The sequence below is a fragment of the Dendrobates tinctorius genome, unplaced genomic scaffold, assembly GCF_039654945.1.
Source record: "Dendrobates tinctorius isolate UK_male_01 unplaced genomic scaffold, ASM3965494v1 ptg000038l, whole genome shotgun sequence".
In the NCBI taxonomy this organism is placed as follows: domain Eukaryota; kingdom Metazoa; phylum Chordata; class Amphibia; order Anura; family Dendrobatidae; genus Dendrobates; species Dendrobates tinctorius.
In genome coordinates this window covers 24,804,265-24,822,017 of record NW_027361706.1, presented here as the reverse complement: position 1 = coordinate 24,822,017, position 17,753 = coordinate 24,804,265, and the positions used below count along the sequence as shown (strand labels likewise).

Here is a 17,753-nt window from a genome sequence, read left to right as displayed (position 1 = left end):
TGGACAGGGCCGGACTGGCTATTTGGCAATCTGGCAAATGCCAGAAGGGCCTGTCTGGTCATGGGCCACCTTGTCTGCTATGTTGTTAACAGAATCGGTGTTCTTAAGACACTCATACTGTTAGGAGGTATCATTAGAAATATTGGTCTTGTAGTATATCTTGCTTTCCTCCATCCAGGGTAATATTAGTAATATATCCCATCTGGTGCTTGGAGACAGGGACAACATGGGCCTGTGTGATTGCAAATGCCAAAGCTGAATTTTAGCCCCAGTCTGGACCTGGTGGTGGACATCTCATTGGTGCACCTGTAAAGCCACACAGGGGCCCAAGAGGCAATGGGGTCCATTTCCATCTCCAGAACAGGTGGAATGGTGCATTATGATCAACTTTTGGACTGTAAAGGGTCCATACATTGTTCTTGCACAAGTGCCTTTTCTGTCTGTGTCTGTCAATGCCCTTAATATATTACAATGTTTTAGTTATAGGTGCGGCAGGGCAGATTTATGATGGGCTACTGCTGCAGGGGGACAGAGAGTCAGGTTATTATAGCGGCAATAATTTATTATCTCAGCCCTTCCTTTGGATATCATATCGGTGTGGGTCCGGCACCTGGCATCCTCACTGATGGTCTTTCATAAGCTTCGATGGCAGCTGAATGTAAACATATTGAGCACAGCTGCACCGATTAGCTTCATTCCATGTATTGCTGCTAGATACACCAGAACAGCTGGTATTTAAAGGAACAGAATCTATTCTGCAGTACCCGACAGCAGCTACTACACATTGAATGGAGCTGTGCTGTGCAGCTATCTGCTATGTGTTGTAAGATAGCCCTCACTGAGTGCTTTGGGGGACACTCACTTGGCTGCGATATTGAGGCACACAGGAACACTTTCACTTAAAACAGTCCAATGCAGTTTATTATGGCATTATAAACTGCACCGTAAGCCATGTTATACTTCACAGGCTTACACATAGTCCATCACATTTCTTAACATACAGCTTAACTCGCGGTCTCTAAACACGCTGGACTTCTCATTGTCCAGTTACTGGGGTGACCGCATGCTGTACAGTTCATTAATGTCCATAGAACATGACAGGCACCAACAGTCATGTCCCCATGTCCGGGGTTACCTTACAGGAGCTCCTGCTCCGACTCTTTGGTAGTACAGTCATGGCTAAAAGTTTTGAGAATGACACAAATATTAATTTTTACAAAGTCTACTGCTTCATTTTTTCTAATGGCAATTTGCATATACTCCAGAATGTTATAAAGAGTGATCAGCTTAACAGCAATTACTTGCAAAGTCAATATTTGCCTAGAAAATTAACTTTATCCCCCAAAACACATTTCAACATCATTGCAGCCCTGCCTTAAAAGGACCAGCTAACATCGTTTCAGTGATTGCTCCATTAACACAGGTGTGGGTGTTGATGAGGACAGGGCTGGAGATCAATCTGTCATGATTAAGTAAGAATGACACCACTGGACACTTTAAAAGGAGGCTGGTGCTTGGCATCATTGTTTCTCTTCTGTTAACCATGGTTATCTCTAAAGAAACACGTGCAGTCATCATTGCACTGCACAAAAATGGCCTAACAGGGAAGAGTATCGCAGCTAGAAAGATTGCACCTCAGTCAACAATCTATCGCATCATCAAGAACTTCAAGGAGAGAGGTTCCCTTGTTGCCAAAAAGGCTCCAGGGCGCCCAAGAAAGACCAGCAAGCGCCAGGACCGTCTCTTAAAAGTGTTTCAGCTGCGGGATCGGGCTAACAGCAGTGCAGAGCTTGCTCAGGAATGGCAGCAGGCAGGTGTGAGTGCGTCTGCACGCACTGTGAGGCGGAGACTCTCGGAGCAAGGCCTGGTCTCAAGGAGGGCAGCAAAGAAGCCACTTGTCTCCAGAAAAAACATCATGGACAGACTGATATTCTGCAAGAGGTACAGGGAGTGGACTGCTGAGGACTGGGGTAAAGTCATTTTCTCTGATGAATCCCCTTTTCGATTGTTTGGGACATCTGGCAAACGGCTTATTCGGAGAAGACCAGGTGAGCGCTACCACCAGCCTTGTCTCATGCCAACTGTCAAGCATCCTGAAACCATTCATGTGTGGAGTGGCTTCTCAGCCAAGGGAATGGGCTCTCTCTCATTCTTGCCTAAAAACACAGCCATGAATAAAGAATGGTACCAGAATGTCCTCCAAGAGCAACTTCTCCCAACCGTCCAAGAGCAGTTTGGCGATCAACAATGCCTTTTTCAACATGATGGAGCACCTTGCCATAAAGCAAAGGTGATAACTAAATGGCTCAGGGAACAAAACATAGAGATTTTGGGACCATGGCCTGGAAACTCCCCAGATCTTAATCCCATTGAGAACTTGTGGTCAATCATCAAGAGACGGGTGGACAAACAAAAACCTTCAAATTCAGACAAAATAAAAGCATTGATTTTGCAAGAATGGACTGCTATCAGTCAGGATTTGATCCAGAAGTTGATTGAGAGCATGCCAGGGAGAATTGCTGAGGTCCTGAAGAAGAATTGTCAACACTGCAAATATTGACTTGCTGCATTAACTCATTCTAACTGTCAATATAACCTTTTGTTACTCATAATATGATTGCAATTATATTTCTGTATGTGATAAAAACATCTGACAAGCACATAAAAACCAGAGGCCAGCAGATCATGTGAAAATATAATATTTGTGTCATTCTCTAAACTTTTGGCTATGACTGTACTCTCTCCCAGGGAAGCTGCCGAACTGGAATCACCGTCCCAGACAACGCCTTGCTCACCAGACCAACTGACAGTCCAGATCCATGGATGGATGGGGGCTCCCCCAAAGCAGTGCCGACACTGACTCTGCAACCACGTGGCCACACCGGGTGCTGTTCAGGACGTCCGTCCCCTCCGGGGACCGTCCAACACCCAGGCCTCACCGGGTGCTATTCAGGGATCCGACCCTACTCCCAGGGTCTCCCAACACACCGACCTCACCAGGTCCAGGGCCTCAGCGGGTGCTATTCAGGACGTCCATCCCCTCCTGAGACCGTCCAACACTCATGCCTCATCGGGTGCTATTCAGGGATCCGATCCTCCTCCCAGGATCTCCCAACATACTGGCCTCACCAGGTCCAAGGTCGCAGCATGTGCTCCAGGGATCCGATCCTTCTCCCAGGATCACCCAAAACAGACCCTCCAGGACCTTGCACCCTGAACCATTCAGGTATACACTCTCTCTCCTTGTGACCAGATCTCAGGCACATTATATGGTACATAACCACGCCCACAGCTGAGATAAAGATCACATGGTCATGACCTCACTACAGGTCCTTTAAACACACCCAGTCACACACACACACAGGTTTTACTTTGGGCGTTCAGACACACACCCCTGGGTGGGTATGTAGGTGACTGGTCCCACCCATCTTACCAAGTCACCTGGAAGCTTCCCTAATACACAGTAACAAACCCTCAGCAGTAGATCTGCTGAACAACACACATTCCAGCTTCCATCACAAGACCATCTATCCTTGTGATACATATCGGCCATTTACAACCGGCCGCTTACCATTTCCCCATCATATTAAAGGAAACGACTGCATGCATGTCCTGGGCAGCCCATACAGCGCCCCCTAGCTGTCACAGGGGTCACTGCATCACAGTGTTTTCATCTACCCATTGTCAGAGCTTGTAATGTCTGATCTGTATTGGACCTGTACCAAACTCATATTGATGCTCTATCCTTAAGCATAGGTCATCAATATATTTTAACTAGATAAACCCTTTAGTATTTGTCAATAAATATATTATCCAACATTAATCAAATATAATTGTTCTGTATTTTTTAGGTTGTGAATGGATATTTTGTTCACTTTTTTGCTCCCCCCAAGTTATCCGGTGTTCCAAAAAATATAGTTTATGTCATAGACAAAAGTAGATCAATGTGGGGTAGAAAAATGGAGCAGGTAAGATATGCTAATTTTGATTTAACTCACATTTACATTCACATTATTTGTCGTAATTATAGAGTTATTCCCTATTTTATGTTTTTAAAGTCATTAGAAATAAGCAAACCATATCAATACTTATATATCAATATATAGTTATTATAAATATATAAATATTTGCGCTAAAAAATGTGTCCTAAAGTACAAAGACAAACACCCTAAAATTTGACATACAATACCCATAAAAAGTAATAGACGAGAATAAACCACTAAAGGGCCTGTCACACAAACGATATCGCTAGCAATATCGCTATAACGTCACTGGTTTTGTGACGTAGCAGCGATATTGCTAGCGATATCGCTATGTCTGATACTTACCTCCGACCGGCTCCCCCGCTGCTCATCGCTGGTCGCGCGAGAACGTCCTGGACCGTTTCTCGTCGGGCGCTTCCTGCTGGGCTTCCTGTGGCGCTGACAAGCGTCGCGTGGACGTGGTCGGGAGGACGTCAGGATCGCCTCGTCTGACAGGTAAGTAGCGACCCCCGACCCCTGCTATGTCGCTGGTGAGATCTGCCTGTGTGGCAGCTCACTAGCGACCACTTAGCGATGCACCAGCGATCCATATCGTTGTCGGGATCGCTGGTGCATCGTTAAGTGTGACAGTACCCTAATATGCTTGGAGAAATAAGCTCAGGGAGGTTTTAAGATGAAACACAATTATGTTAACTGGACAAATACCTTTCAACACCAGAATAAAGCCATGTTCAGACGATGCTCTGTAGTCCCAATTCAAGACTGAATACACAGAGTGGCTGCTCCCACTGGAAGCCGAAGGCCTTGTGCTGAAAAGATGTCCCGTTGTAATCCAAGTGAAAAAGCATCCAAAATTGGTGTCAAGGGTTAAATAATAGAGTGCCCCTAATGTGATGGCAGGTAAATGACGATGCCCCGGGTGGTGACAATCGTCCACCCTGTTAGCAAAATCACACCGCAGCACAGCGACAGACACGCTGTGTAAAGGCTGAAAGCCGGCAAGGAACAGGACCTTGCGTGACGTCACAATCACGTGATAGGTCACGTGATCGGCTAAGGCGCACTAGAAGGACCAAATTTCCTTCGTCAGGGATGGTCCTTGTTTCAGAGATAGCACTTAAATACCTGCCCCACATGCAGAGGAATATTAAACATTAAAAGCAAATAATTCTATTTCGCTATTTAATCCATTTGGCATTAAAGTATTCATTTTAAATATCCACTCACTTTCGTCTTTGGACATCAGGTTGATATAGTTACCCTTTCTCCAACTTTTTTTTTAACAATTTTGATCCCATTTACCTTAATGTCTCTAATAGAACCTCCATGGTGTAAAAAAAAGTGGTTAGACAAAGTGTGACCAGTGAACTTCTTAGTAATATTTCGAAGATGTTCAGCAATCCTTATGCACATTGGACGTATAGTCCTGCCAATATACATTTTCCCACATGGACATGTGATCCAATAGATGACTCCTTTAGTTTCACAAGTAATAAAATCCATAATATTAATTTCAATGTATTTGTTGGCAATTACCATTTGTTTTTTCGTGCCTAATTTTTTACACGGACCACATTTTTTACATGGGAAAAAAACCGTAAGGGGTCTTGATTCACCTATATTACTTCTCGTTAGATTTCTTGGAATTAAAGGCGCAATCATATTTCCCAAATTATTGGTCTTTCTGAAAACGAACCTCGGATGTGTTGGTAATACTTCACCCACAATCTTGTCATTTTGTAAAATATTCCAATGTTTCCTGACAATATTTTTAATTATTTTGACATTGGAATTATATTGAAGGATAATCGGAATTTCCTCTCTAGAGTAAAAATTGTCCTTATCCTTTTCTTTAGGGTTCTGAAGTTCTTCCCTTTGCATTTTACCCACCAATTCTGTAGTTCTTATCAGGGAGTCCATATCATAGCCCTTATGTTTGTATAGTTATATAGGTTGTAAAAAGTCACAGGTCCGTGAAGTTCAAAAAGATTATGCACACTACCACATTACGGCTCCATGAACGCTCCAAGAACCACTAAACCATTTTATGGTGCCCTTTAAAATCTATGTAACTTTACTGTATTTCCATAAGTCTCCTATTAAAGTTTTTTCCAGACCTTGATCCATCACACCTTGTATTTTGAACCAATGACTTTTGGAGAGAAGAAGTCTAGAATCTGGCACTGTACTGAAAAATCATATGTTTCTGAAATATTCTAAGGCCAAATGCCAAAGCCCTGCACAGATTTAAAGGTGTTGTCCACAAAAAAAGTACATTTTAACCAATAGATGCTGGAATATTAAGAAGTTCCACAGTTGGATGTGTTTAAAAACTGTTGTGCTGAGATAATCTTATGAAGGTGCTTCTGCTGTGTACTGTGTAACTAGCTGTGCCTGACCATGTAGAGATGCTGCAGCTTAGGGTCGTGCACGCACAGCTTATTGCCTTGGGGGGAAGCATATGTGCGTATACTGATGTCACTGGCATGGACTCTTTCGACTACGGCTTTCTGCGAGGTAACTCATTTTCCTGCCTAAGGACTCAATCAGATATCAGTTTTTCTTGCACAAGTACTATCTGTGTTTTTCGCTAGTACTCACTCCTATGATGGTCTTAAGGGGTAGTTTACATGTCTGATTTTTTCATCGGCTTGAGTGGTCAGCACAAAAGCACAGATACTTATATGATATTGATCCGAGTGTCAGAACAAACTCATTAATGCAAGTCTATGGTCAGTAAAAAAAATTAGACTCTGATGCCATGTGTGTGCTGTCCATTTTTCATGGACTGATAGTTGAAGCTTGAGAAACCTCCATCAGTTTGTTTTTTTTCATCCAATTGAGGATAGGTACACGCGAGCGTATAAAAAATCTGTCATCGCTTATCCAGAAAAGTGGGACTTTTTTTCTCACTTGTTGTCCGTATACAATCAATTTTTTACACCAGCTATTAATCCTTTACAAATAAATATACAGTTTTCTATGTTACAGAATCACAATGTATCTCCGTAAAATCGGATGTAATACTGTGGCTTCGTATGACATCTGATCTTGTTTACGCCCCTGTAGAGTTGAACAGGCGAGTCTCATCCGATTTATGTAAGAAACTAGTACATATTGCAATTTTGTTTCATGCGCAGATTAGGTCAGTGAAAAAAGAATCGCTTATCTGCACTACCCCATTGGTACGAAGCGTGTCCGTTTTTTTTTTTTCGTGGACCGAAAATATAGTCAGGTGCATGAGCGCTAAAACTGACAAAACTCTAATGGTAAAAACTGACATTGACCAAACTCTGATCAAAAACACTGATGAAATTTGGACCTTTTTTGTGGACGAGAAAAATCACTGAACCGCGAAGGAGCCCTTATTGCAGAGTCACGTGAGGATCCAACATATACCCTGTATAAATGCATGCTTACTTAAGAATTTATCTGTACTTAGACTAAAGAAGCCCTTCTGCGAATTCTGGATGACACTTCGGAGCATGATCACTTTAATTTCATTTTGTTTTCCTACAATGGTGACATTTGGAAAGATTCTTTAGTAGAAGCTACTCCAGAAAACCTAGACAAGGCAAGAACATTTGTCAAGGAGATTACTACAGATGGCAGTAAGTACGGTAAAATTGTCTCCTGAGCCGCAGTGTAAAATCTGTTATGGACCTTCCTTTCCTTATGTACAAGGCGCCATTTAGCATTGGCATATTCTTATGTAAACCTTGAGCTCCCTGAGGCACCTGGGTCTGAGTGAAGGCTGTACGCATTATAGCTACATCCCCGATCAATGGTGTGTATGCAAATTTTAGTCGAATGACAATCGATACCCTATATTGCAGAACGATACTCTATAAGGATGCATTCAGATGGCCGTAAAAAAAATCAGACCGATATCGAAACGTAGTGCATGACCTGGCCGGCAGCTCTCTCGACCCGAGCTTGAAAGCTTCATGTATTTCCATGGAGCTACCACGCCCTGGTCGTAAGAGCCTCAGCAAGTTTGAGCATTACAGTCCAATCTTGCTTCCAATTTTTATGACCGTCTGACTGCACCCTGATTTAAAGGCTTTGCTGTGCACAATCTGCAATACTTGTGTATTAATAAATCTACAAAACGAGGTGTACAATCCGCCTCTGTGCACGCCTATATGGAGGCAAAAAAAAAATACAATTGTTTCCTGTTATAACGAATTCTGTATTATAGAACCTTGATCATCCTAAAGGATTCATCCCACCTTTCCATAGGTTAGGTGATAAGTGTATGATTGGTGGAGAGATGATCTTGAGAATGAGGGTCCTTTGTCCCCCTTGTGAATGGAAATTGTGGAGTGTATACATTACCACTGCTGCATTGAAGGGAATTTGTCACCAAGTGTATGTTTCTGGACCTATTATAAAGTAGGAACAGAGACCCTGATTTCAGCGGTGTCACTTACTGGGCTACTTGCTCCAAATTTGACAAAATCACAGTTTTATGTGCTGCAGATCTGCTAGTCCTCTCAGTGATGACCTTTATGTAATCCTACCCACACCAAATGAGGGATTTCTGAATAAACTGTGCACGGGCAGAAAACCGCCAATCAGTTGTGAGGCTTATGGTTATCAAGGACTACATAGCAACAGTTCATCATTGAGAGGACTAGCAGAGCTGCAGCAGATATAACAGGGTATAACAGCATTTTATCACCAATACATTAAGAAGTTCAGTTTCTATAAACATTAATTCTATGCAGGAACTCTAAAATTTCTCTAAATTGTGAACATAAACCTTAATCATTATAATGTGCCTTATTGATTGTAGGTACAAACATTAATGACCCTTTATTAATGGCTGTTGAATTGCTGAATAAAGCCTACAATTCTAAAATTGTACCTGAGAGGAGTGTTTCGTTAATTATACTCCTCACTGATGGGGAAGCCAATACAGGTGGGTAAAATAAAAGATTTTGTAAGATTTTTATAGTTTATATACCGACATAATAGTGAAATTTTATGCACCTGTCATGAGAACAGTTAAACAGGTCAGAGGACAGAGAAAAGTGATACGCACCATGGCATAATACAGGTAGACAAGGTCTCCCAACATTTGGGTATATTTTAAACACAAATTAGGTTCGAAGCTGCACTGCAGATAAGGCCTGTTTCACATTTGACATACGGATGTTAGCTGACCACTTTTTAGGACGGATCCGCGGAAGATGCAAAGTGGCGTAATTTAAAGCGACCGCGACCTGGAAAAGGAGATAGAGAGAGAGAGAGAGAGAGCAAATCTTTGCTCTGATTTGTTTGGGCACCTTGTCTTGTTCGGTGAACTCTTGGATTAGATCTCTGAATTTGTGTCCAATATTGTTTTTTTGTCTCAGATTCTGTCAAATTCCAGAAATCAAATAGTATGATCTCCCACAGGCTACATTTTAGAGATATTCCTTTAGAAAATCATTGCTTATGTGGAGAACCATATCATTTGATTCATGCTTCCCAAACCAGGGGCAACATGAATCAGAGCCTGGCTACCCGTTTGCAACCGGGTATATATTTCTCTGAAATGCTCCAGCCACGCGCCGATCCAGGCGATTGACACGTGTCTTGCATGTGTGTAATGTACTTATCAAGAGAACTGTCAATCTCCTGGAGGGGTGTTAGGAAAAGCTGGAAGTGATGGACTAGTCTTGTATTTGTCTATGGTCCCCAGTTATTCAAACTATATGTTCTTTGACAAGCTGGAGCTTTTCAGAGAAAAATATACCTGGTTGCAATTGTGTAACTGGGCTCTGATTCATGCTGCCTTTGGTTTTGGCAACATGCACAGAGTGACAGGATCCCTATAATGCAATAACATCATATTGCAATCACTATCCAACAACCTACAGACTGTAGGGAGTCCTTGTGCTGCCATACAGGGTCTGCACACATAGCAGTGCTACGTTCTTCAACCCTTAGCAAATTGAAACCCTCCCGTGCTTTAGTGCAATGGTCAATTCATAGGTCATCTCTTCTGCATCATTGAGGAATTGAGGAAAAGACAGTGTGCAAGACAAAAATAAAGTAAAATTCTACACCATTTTCATTTAAGGTGAATCTAACCCTGCAAAAATACAGGAGAATGTAAAGAAAGCCAATCAAGGAAAATACACCTTATACAGTCTTGGTTTCGGTCATGGGGTTGATTATCCTTTTCTGGAGAAGTTAGCACATGAAAATTCAGGAATTGCCCGTCGCATATATGAAGACTCAGACGCTGCTTTACAGTTACAGGTAACTTTGTATAGAGAAGGAATATTATTATTAAATATTATTAGTATATAATTCCCAGGATAACCAGGGATAGTAATTAGGAAATGGACCACTAGGTAACCAAGAATATCTAACGAACCAATGGATAATTAGGGAAACAAAAATAGCACTGAGCCACCAGATCACCATAAAGAACTGAGTTAATTGGGTAATAACTCATTAGAAATAATAATAATATTTATATAGCGCCAACATATTCCGCTGCAACTCATTGGGTCAGGATGGACTGTGTATTGCATCATTGGTTTGGTTTAGGTGTGTAAAAGAGCTTCATAAAATAGTTATACCCACTTCTCGGATAGTGCTTCCACATGGCGTATGTAAGGCTAGTTTCACACTAGCGTTACCAGGCGCAGCGCAGGGCCGCTGCTAAGCTCCGCCCCCGGCCGTACCTCCTCCGGTCACCTCCTCCTCTGGGCGCATGACGCTGCATGCAACCAGCTTACCCTATATTTAGCGTTGGGTATGCTGGCCGTGCGCTGGTATGTTTTTGCCATCGCATGCGCCCTTTTTGCACTGTGCAGAGCGCACAAAAATGCAACACAGTGCGTTTGGCGCACGTCGGCGCAGCGCAAAAAGGGCACATGCGCCGGCAAAAAATTACCAGCGCACGGCCAGCGTACTCAACGCTAAATATAGGGTACGCTGATCGCATGCAGCGTCATGCGCCCAGAGGAGCTGACCGGAGGAGGCGCGGCCTGGGGCAGAGCTTAGCGGCGGCCCTGCACTGCACCTGGTAACGGTAGTGTGAAACTAGCCTAAGGCAGTGGCTTTCACGTCCATTTGGTAATGAGGCAGTGAACCAAGAAAGTTCAACATAATGTCTTTATTTGTCAATTTACAAAAATAAATCCAAACTTTATCATGTGGTTCGCAGCTGGAACATCCATATCAGTCATATCAACCCGTTGCCGTGGTTGACTGCACCATAGTATAACTTGTGGGTTCGGCAATGGCTGTGTTTTAGTCTCTGGCTCTCGTCTGTGTTCAGTCTCACACAGACAGGCATACACAAATCCTCCTGCTCTGATGCTTGTGGGTCACCCTCTCAGGGCTGTGGGGTACTCGGTACCGGGCCGGTCTCTCAGAGGGGAATGTCACAGCAGCGGTGACCCAGTCCGTGGCCCTCGGTGCCCATGTAAAAGGGGATTGAGTGGTGGAATAAAGTTTATGAGTGATTCGTGACGCCACCTGTGGTATTCGGCAATGAAGATGTTAAGCCGACGCTGCAGACAGATCCTCTGGGACAGATGGTGTGGTGCAGCAATGATGGTGTAGCCCTCCACAAGCAGGGCTGTAGTCCCAGGGCAGTGTAGATCGGTGTTGGGGAAGAGAGTGCAGTGTCTGGCACAGAGATGTAGCAGTGCTGGAGAAGTTGCAGAAAGAAGGCAAGGACACAGCAAAGTGCAGTTTATTTACCTTTACTTTGTAAGTGCAGTCCAGGGTCCAAATTACAGATGGCACAGGAGCTGATTAGCCTGGAAGCAACTCAGGAATCTCTCTATGCAGATAGGTTGTGTAGTCTCCTCTCTAGCGCTTACTTGAGGTACATGCAGTACTATGTTACACTGACGTTCCGCCTTGTTTCCTCTCAAATCTACCTCGTATGGCAGACAGCTGTAGCCTTCTATCTCCTTTGGCTCACATGTCGCTGTTGTTCCTCCGAGTCTTAGAAGGGAATAGAGCATTTTTCAGCTTCCTATTCCTCTGGTTTCTGTTGCAGGACCGTCAGTATCCATACAACCTTGGAGACCAGGCTCCAGATCATGCGCTCCAGCTGGGAACGAGCTCTCAACTCTGCTCGGTCCCCCAGCTTCTCTCTCCGTGTCTACACACTTCGGCCTCCTCACACTAACTGACTAATTTCCCTTCCTGGCCCTCAGAGAGCACTCCTCCCCCAATTCTGGTTCAGAGCTCCCTCTGCTGGCCTGGAGTGGGAACTGTATTGCATGATATGGTTAACTGCTAGAGAGACCCTTCACTGCTTCCAAGCCTGACATCACCCTCCCTGAGGAAGGCAATGCCACTGTGGCAACCATACTCCTGGGGGCGCCATTTTTGCAAACCAACCCTTAACTGAAAGTTTAAATGGGAATCATGGACATGGGCCACTGCCAAGATCTGGACTGGAGGGAGAGATCCATCCCACTACCTTCCTACAGATCTCTCCAAAAATAAAAGTCCATGTGAGGTTTTGACCCAGTCCACATTCACTATTATTTTGTGTTATAACCACAGCCGTGGTTAAAATTACAACACTCTCCAGTGAGTTCAGTATGTTACTATATCCTGGGGGACACTTAACGACCATCGTATATGATTCTCCTCACTACTTTACAGTGAGACACCCAGTATGCACACAATTGAGAACCCGTAGCAGAGGTATCGGGGGGAAAGAAGATGCGGCCACTGTGGATTCCGAAGAATCTACAGATGAAGACCTATGAGGAGTGCATTATATTATATCGAGGCCTATGGGAGTGCATTATACTATATTGAGGACAATGGGTGCTCTATACCATGTAGAGGTCTATGGGTGGTGCATTATACTATATATAGGACTATGGGGAGTGCATTATACTATATTGAGGATTATGGGGAGTGCATTATACTGTATGGAGGTGTATGGGGAGTGCATTATACTATACCGAGGACAATGGGTGCATTGTACTATATAGAGGTCTATGCACTGTGCATTATACTATATGGAGGACTATGGGGAGTGAGTTATACTATATTGAGGACTATTGAATGCATTGTACTATATGGAAGATTATGGAGAGTGAATTATACTATATAGGGGTCTATGGGGAGTGCATTATACTATATAAAGGCCTATGGGGAGTGCATTATACTATATTGAGGACTATGGGGAGTGCAATATACTGTATAGAGGCTTATAGGGAGTGAGTTATACTGTATGAAGGCCTATGGGAGTGCATTATAGTATATGGAGGCGTATGGGGAGTGCATTATACTATATTGAGGACAATGGGGTGAATTATAGTATACAGAGGTCCATGGGCACTGCATAATACTATATGGAGGACTATGGGGAGTGCATTATACTATATTGAAGACTATGATGTGTATTATACTGTATGGACCACTAGGGAGAGTGCATTATATTGTATGGAGAACTATGGGGAGTGCATTATATTATATAAAGGTTATTTAAAGGCTCATCATACAGTGTGGGGATGTCAGTGTTGGGGCCATCAAAAAGTACGGCAGCAGCGGATCAGTATTGGGATATCAGCAGGATAAGGAGTTTGCAGGTTGGCAATAGATGGGGACGGTGTAGGAAATGTGAGAAGTGAGATGTGTCTTTGTTGTAATGTCTGCAGACGAGTCCTGGCTGGAAAATGTTGTCATGTCGTTCTGGGCCAGATGGGAAAGACAGTAAAAGTGAATGACTTCATCAGAAACAATGTCAGCTGTAAGTCACTATCTGTAGCTGTGCTGTAATTTCTTACATTTTCTGCAGGACTAGCATCTACCATTATATGGTCACCATATCGTCGTAATATCAGTGTTGGTCATTGTATAGGTATTTTCAGTAACATCATATTCATCTGTTGTAGTTCCTCTATACTCACTATTAGGAACTGCCACCCTAGTTGTAATCAGGGTTACCTGGTTAGGGACCCACTGAGAAGTTACAGCTTTCCTGAACCAAAACCCTAGCTGCGCCTCTGAGTGCCGATTCTGCCACAATCAGGTTTTGGGCAATTTGTGGCTTGCCTAAATTGATGCATTCAAATTATTCTGAAGATTTCCGTAAGTGACATTTTGCTCTCACATTTCAGGGCTTCTACACTGAAATTGCAAACCCAACACTGATTAACATAGAAATGCAGTATCCTGAGAACACAATCGCTGACCTCACTGAGAACAACTTCAGACATTACTTTGAAGGGAGTGAAATTGTCGTTGCCGGACGAGTAACAGATAACGACCTGAACTCATTTACTGTGGATGTAAAGGCTGATGGGGTAAGTATAGATCGTGTTCTGTGAGTGCTATAAGATAATATGTTAATTTCTGTATGTCAGTAGTCAGCTGAGTGTTTTTAGTGTTTCCTATGGGGAAAGTGGAGAACAAGAAGGTTTGGGATTTAAATTAAAACTATCCAATTTTTATCATCCCCGACATTATCTATCGGGGGAGACTTGGGAGGTCCCCATACACATTAGATTGCCAGATGATCCAGTTGAAAGGTAACATGTAAGGGAGCCTTTAGGCTTTGCTCTAGTTTTTTGTGATATTTCCTGCAATCCGAAAAAATTTTTTAAAAATAAAGTTACAAATTGTACTTTTTTTAATGTAGTTATTTAATTGCACCAACCCTATATCTAGCCATAACTCTAACTCTTTGCAAAACCCTATCCCCACATCCTAAACCTAACCCTAGCCCTAAACCTATGCTTAACACTAGTCCTATCCCTAACCCAAACCTTAAACCTAATCCTAGCCATAGTTAGGGTTACAAAAAGTGTAAAAATGTATAAGTTGCTCTTCATAAAAATGAACGCAGTATTGAATCATATGCAACTTGAAATCTTGGTTGCTGCCTATGCAGAGTTCAGAAACCAATCACAAACTCATCTCTTTATTGCTCTGGATAGGCAGGGTGAACACTTACAGCTTGCTGTTGCCACTCCTTTGACGGTAGATGTGGAAGGGAAAAGAGAAAAATGTTGTACCCCCATAGACTTTCTCATCATACTATTGGAAGGCAAAGTGCTTTCTAAGCATAAAAATATCTATTGTTGTATACAGATGTAGCAAACTTTAAATGGACATTGATTCAAGGTACCAAGCAATTGCGGCATCAATACAAAGTTATTAAAGGGAATCTGTCGGCAGGTTTTGATATACAATCTGAAGACAGCAGGAGATAGGGGCTGAAACACTGAATTGAGAGATGTGTAAAGGTCCTGTTACACTAAACGATGCACCAGCGATCCCGACAACGATACGACCTTGTCAGAATCGCTGGGGCATCGCTACATGATCGCTGGTGAGCTGCCAAACAGGCAGCTTCACCAGTGATCAGCGCCAGCGAGGACGCTCGTATCTAAGGTAAATATCTGGTAACTAAGCCAGCGCGTCACTTAGTTACCCGCTGTGTAGCTTGGTTACCAGCTCCCAGAGCGAGCACGCAGGTTTCTAAGATACACATCGGGTAACTAAGTGATGCGCTGGCTTAGTAACACGATATTTACCTTAGATACCAGCTCCCAGCGTCGCTGATCGTTGGCTCCCGCTGCCACACGCAGCGATGCGTGCTGGCGAGCGGGAGACCAACGATCATAAAATGGCCCAGGGCGATCAAGCACGATCAGCGATACATGGCGGGGGGGCCGGTCGCTGATGCCTGTCACACACAGTGAGATCGCTGGTGAGATCGCTGTGGCGTCACAAAATCAGCGATCTCGCTAGCGATCTAGCTGTGTGTGACGGGCCCTTAACTTATCAGGCTGTGTGCTGTTGCTTACTTACAATGAAGGATTTATTACCATGAGATTACCACTTCCAGGACTGGTGCAGGCATGTTGAGTGGTCCAACCACGCCCCTTCCTCTGATAAGTAGCTTACTGTTAATATACAATGTACACAGAGAGCCTGGTCTGGGCGGGATTAGCTTTCTAAATTCTTCTACATGCTACATCTAAGAACTTTGATTGTGTCACAACTGATGCATCCAGTATACTAAGTGATACATCGCTGCAATCAGGGTCCTTCTTCCTACATTACGGTGCTGTCAGATGAGGTAGCAAAAACCTGGTGACAGATTCCCTTTAAGTGGATGTTTGCGCCGATGCACTACCACACCACTGTAGCATATACTTGTGACTTTCTACATCTGTAACGTGAACCGTTATGCAGAATGCTAAATTTTGTTCAGGTGTAATGTAATGTTGTTATGTAGGCAGATACATCTTTAACATACGCTGAAAACGTGCAACTGAAAGAGAATGATGACATGAGCGAACAGCAAAAATACATCTTTGGAGACTTTACAGAGAGGCTCTGGGCATATCTCACCATACAGCAGCTCTTGGAGAAACGGTATGTAGAGGGATGAATGGTAGTGATCATAGTGTTATCTACTAGGACAACATACTGGGATATGCCTAAGGCCGGAGTCACACTAGAGAGAAATACGGACGAGTGCTATGCAATAAAAAAATCGCATAGCACTCGGACCAATGTTAATCTATGGGGCAGCTCCCATCATCCGATTTTTTCTCGCCCGTATTATAAGTGCAGAGGAAATCACAGCATGCTGCGATTTGCACCGTATTACGGCCAAGACTCGCCAATGCAAGTCTATGGGGGCGAGAAAAAAAAAGATTACACATGGACCATGCATGTGACATGCGAGAAATACGCACCGGTGTCCTTTAGAGAAGTCGGCAATTCAGTGCACTATACTGTAAAATCACACTGGCAGGTTAACATAGAACAGATAGAATACATGTATACACATAGTATAGGTGTATATAGCAGAATAGGTGAGAATTCAATTATTGGCATCTGTAAAATCATTACAGAACCAGACAGGATATGAGACATGGTTTACATATAGTAAACCATTGCATATCCATTATTATTATTATTTTTTTTATATGTCCCGCACAAATAATGTTAGTAGTGTATGTGTGTTAAATTTCGGAGCTGTAGGTGTTAAATTAAAGGATTAATTCACAGAAAAAGCTGGCGTGGGCTCCCTCCCAATTTTCTCCGCCAGAGAGGGCAAGCCAGTGACTGAGGGCAGATATTAATAGCCAAGAATGGGACCATTGTTTTTGGGCCACCCCTGGCTAAAAAAATCTGCCCCCAGCCACCCCAGAAAAGGCGCATCTGTAAGATGCACCAATTCCGGCACTTACCCGCTCTCTTCCCATTACCGTGTAGCGGTGGCATATGGGGTAATAAGGGGCAAATGTCACCTTGCTATTGTAAGGTGACATTAAACCTGGTTAATAATGGAAAGGTGTCAATAAAACACCTATCCATTATTAATCCACTAGTCTGAAAGGGGTTACACACTTTAAGAAAAAAGACTTTTAATGAAATAAATAAATATACATTTTTTCCATTTTATTATTACACAGCTAATCCAATATCGAAGCCATCGTCCTCCTGTAAGAAAAACAAAATAAAAAAGCAACAATATCCATACCTGTCCGCTGTACAGTCAAGTCCCACGCTGCAATCCATCTGAAGGGTTTCCCAAGCTGTCAGTTCATCGCAGGTCAGGCAGGGAGACTGCGCAGCCTCAGTGACTACCGGTGACATCAATGAGGCTGCGCAGACTCCCCGCTTGACCTGAGGTGAACGTGAGAGCATGGGAAAATGTTCAGAAACTTTCCCACGCTAATCAGTTCATCTCTGGTCAGGTGGGGAGGCTGCGCAGGCAGCTTTTACTTCATTCCTCCGTGGTTTCCAGCTGGGCCGGTCACATTAGCA

At 43.3% G+C, this 17,753-nt stretch overlaps 1 protein-coding gene across 5 annotated transcripts in view; it reads left to right on the top strand.

Annotated features, from left to right (window-relative positions):
* LOC141088278 (inter-alpha-trypsin inhibitor heavy chain H3-like) overlaps positions 1-17,753 on the top strand; it is a 91,995-nt gene that overhangs the window by 31,608 nt on the left and 42,634 nt on the right. For all 5 annotated transcript variants that reach the window (XM_073574291.1, XM_073574292.1, XM_073574294.1 and 2 more), the window contains 6 exons: positions 3,852-3,968; positions 7,426-7,594; positions 8,782-8,907; positions 10,054-10,235; positions 14,084-14,269; positions 16,210-16,349. In XM_073574291.1, coding sequence (XP_073430392.1) covers positions 3,852-3,968; positions 7,426-7,594; positions 8,782-8,907; positions 10,054-10,235; positions 14,084-14,269; positions 16,210-16,349 — 920 coding nt within the window. The remainder of the gene's footprint in view (positions 1-3,851; positions 3,969-7,425; positions 7,595-8,781; positions 8,908-10,053; positions 10,236-14,083; positions 14,270-16,209; positions 16,350-17,753) is intronic.